Source organism: Amphiura filiformis, chromosome 11 (assembly GCF_039555335.1).
Source record: "Amphiura filiformis chromosome 11, Afil_fr2py, whole genome shotgun sequence".
Taxonomy (NCBI): domain Eukaryota; kingdom Metazoa; phylum Echinodermata; class Ophiuroidea; order Amphilepidida; family Amphiuridae; genus Amphiura; species Amphiura filiformis.
The window spans coordinates 33,716,527-33,720,155 of record NC_092638.1 but is presented as its reverse complement, the minus strand read 5'-3'; the positions used below and the strand labels follow the sequence as shown (position 1 = coordinate 33,720,155).

Sequence of the window (3,629 nt, the reverse complement as noted above, 5' to 3'; positions counted from 1 at the left end):
CTTCAGGTCTAGGTGTCCACGAAGCTATTTGGGAACTGTGCTATAAATATGAGGGGTAAAAAGCAAGTATCATGGTGGGCTTGCGGATAGGGCTCTTGGGACTGTTGCCCTTGGGTAAGGCACTTTATCTCGATTACTCCTCTCCACACAGGTGTATATATCATATAAGTGGGTACCCGCATTCTTAAATGCTGGAAGGGAACATACTGCTGTGGAAGAGGTGTGGCGACACCCCCACCCCCCTTACAGCAACATTTCACGGTGGAGATGGCTGAGTCTGGCCAAATCGCTGACGAAAGAGAGAAGGGCACTCCTGTCCTATACAAAATGCAGGTTTGACTCCTTTACCGTTTATAACAACTCTTTGGCAAAAGTGTCCAGCCCTGCATGTTGTGGGCATATATTCTGCAGCTGTTGTTCTGTTAACATCTACCGAATTTGCCTACTATGTCAACTATTTGTAATTTCAAATTGCATTTATAATTAATTTGGATTAGTTGTCACACAGCATTTTTTGAAATGGTAGTGATATGTATGCGAATTTAATTGGGCCAGAAAAAATACATTCCAAGTACAGTAAATGATGTTGACAATTTTCCAAATGCAGAGAAGTGATCTTTTGAGTGTGGAAATACAAGTACAGTTACACAAGTACACTTCAAGTATGGGAGAAGATCCCAAAATGGAGATGGAAACATTTTATCTGAGTCCAAAAAAGTACATTTTAAAGTCGAAATTTTGTTGGCCAGGCCAACTTAGGCGAACACATTGAAAGAAATCTCAATCTCAGATACTATCACACCATTCTGATCAGTGATTATGGGTGAATTACACGTATTCTTCACAAATGTAAGTTTACACCACCTGCACCTGAAAGTCAACAAAATCTATTATTTGCATTGTGGGATATGGTGCAATAAAATCCCCGTCTAGCTGGTGAATATCGCTAAAATAATGCTACTGTAAATGGACATAAACATGTTACATTTCCAGGTTTGCTGGTTCCTTAAGTATGCAAAATGTCTTATACATATTAATCATAAGTCTTACAAAAGAACACTTTTAAGTACAATTTTCAAAACTGGGAGAAGAAACCAATTGCATTTCAAGTACAAGTGACTGTACTAGGAATGTATTTTTTCTATGAAAAGCTCCTTAACAATCCAATTACAGGTCATTGTTACATTCTGTGTACTTGTGACTGTTGGTAAGGCACCAGAACCAACTTTTTTGATCTTTGGATCGACCATCGATGCTGCTTCGATGCTTGTAATTAATAAACTATATTAATCAGAATTACTGGTAAATTTTTATTTGTCCATATCATTACATGCACAGATTAATATGAAATCACAATAGGATCGACCAAGCATCGATGGCCGATCGAAAAGATCGAACTAATTTGGTTCTATTGCCTATGTTAAAAGAATGTTTCAGTTTTCTTCGCGAGTTCGCAAAATAATGACGGGTGAAAACACCTGTAAAATAAACATCATATTCGAGACCAGCTACCATGTTATAGGATGTAATAATCTGCTATTAAAGGTATATCATTTTTTGCATTATAAACAGAAAGCACCTATTTTGAAGATATCACCTAATATTAAGAAAATCATTGCTGGTGAAGCAAATCATGTGATTCCGTACGCAAGGGTTGAAGGTAAAGTGAAAGCTGTCCATCAACCAATCAGAAGTATGTATATAGATGGGATAACTGGAGTCATGCAAAGAGTGGAATGTCGTGAGTACATCAGCACATGGGATAAACAAAAGAAAACCTGGTAAGGACAAAATTAAATAAACAGTTTTCATAGCATAGTGTTTTGAAATGGATAATCCTCTAGTCTCTCCAGTATACATGTATATACTTAATATATAAATAAAAAACAATACCTTTAGTCAGATGTTTGTGATATGTCAAGGTATAGTAAAAGACTGGTGGTAAACTGAATATTTGAGGCAATGCTCAAACACCATTGAATATCTCTTGTAAAATTCATTCAGGGTGGACACCGACCGTGTGACGCACAAAGCAAGTGAAACTGTGCCATTTATTCTTACAAACGGGGAATCATCCATCAGAGTCAAGGATCCAGAGAAAGCATCGGGGCTTGAACTAACAACTTTGTACGACAAATTTCATCCGACAAGTAATTGGTTGTTCAAGAGGATGACACGTTGGTTCAGTGGTGGTACGAAGACTAAAGGACACCAAAAAGTAGAACTTATCCTGGAAGAAGGCAAGACGTTAACTGGAGTAGGGGAGTTACGAATCTTAGGTAACGGTGATTTCTCACTTCACCCACCGTCCGATGGACGGGTATACATTTTGACAACATCGTTTACAAATTTTATTAATGAACTGAAAGCCTCCATCACTAAATGGAAAGAGTTTGGTAGGTATTCAATTGTTTCTACAATGGCTCTAGCCTTTTGGATCATGGACCTTACGGTACTCTTAGTATGCGGGCTTGCAGTATTTACCCTTGCATCCGTATATGTATGGTTTAAACAGCAACGGCAAATGAACACAGATACGCGAAATGCTTTCAATTGGCGGGTACAAGCTATAGAGAATCATCTATCAGATGATTAAAGTTCGGAGAAAGATGATACAAATGTATGTGTTGTTTGCATGTCGGAGCCACGAGACTGTGTACTTGTAGATTGCGGTCATGTCTGCGTGTGTCGCGATTGTGCTCAAGAATTGAATCCATATCAATGCCCTATTTGTAGGAAACGAATTCTGCAAGTAATGCCAATTTATCATGCGTAAAAAGCATTGATACATTGGTATGGGTGGTGGGGTGTGTGCATGAGATGTGTATTTAATGTGTAGGCCTACATTACATCTGTGTGCATACTTTGATCATTTACACGAACAATAAGACGTTTGATGACATTTTTAGCAGGACGATCATGTTTACGTGTAATAATTATGTGTTCGTATTCTCTGCCTGCCTCGTTCTCCTACTTCTATGGGGACCTTTTCCTTTATTTGCAACTGAAGAGGTGATTAGTATACAAAGATAACCCTGGACGTGGTAAAATTACTTCACTTGGATATTTTGGGCAATAACCTTTGATTGTAGGCATACTCGTAGGCGTACGGTTAGGGGTGTGTGTGTTTGTGTGTTCGAATGTACCATCAAAGTGAGGAAGTGTGTTTAGGAAAACACCAACAAACCGAGGATTTTTCGCAAACCGCGGTACAAAGCGAGGCTGCAAAAAAAACAAAAACCCAAAAACAAAAACAAAAACAAACAAAAACGAAACAAACAAACCAACAAACAAACAAAGCGGGTCATGCATTTCTGATGCTTCTGACGTAGCGATGAGGTGCATATGGGGTATATAGGCATAGTCCTCACTTCTAATGTCAAAATACAAAGACCGCGGTCTTTATGCATGTGTCTTTTTTATCCTCGATTTGCACTATGTGTAAATCTCGCTTTCTATGCGTGACCACCCCTACCCGAGTGTATGTGTGTGTTTTCTTCACACTGCATGTACATGTACCATGAATAAAATAAATGTGCACAAAAATTATGCTAATTTTCATAGTGTTATGATTTCCATTTCTTTTTCAATTGATTGCATTATACATACATACACATCCGATATTCATA

The 3,629-nt window shown here is 38.2% G+C and overlaps 1 protein-coding gene across 1 annotated transcript; it reads left to right on the top strand.

The window, feature by feature from the left end:
- The first annotated feature begins 1,914 nt into the window (after positions 1 to 1,914).
- On the top strand, positions 1,915 to 3,262 carry LOC140163642 (mitochondrial ubiquitin ligase activator of NFKB 1-like). The gene is made up of 3 exons (XM_072186957.1): positions 1,915 to 1,922; positions 2,005 to 2,556; positions 2,599 to 3,262. The coding sequence occupies exons 1-3, from the start codon at positions 1,915 to 1,917 to the stop codon at positions 2,774 to 2,776; spliced, it is 738 nt and encodes a 245-aa protein (XP_072043058.1). The 3' UTR covers positions 2,777 to 3,262.
- The last annotated feature ends 367 nt before the right edge of the window (positions 3,263 to 3,629 follow it).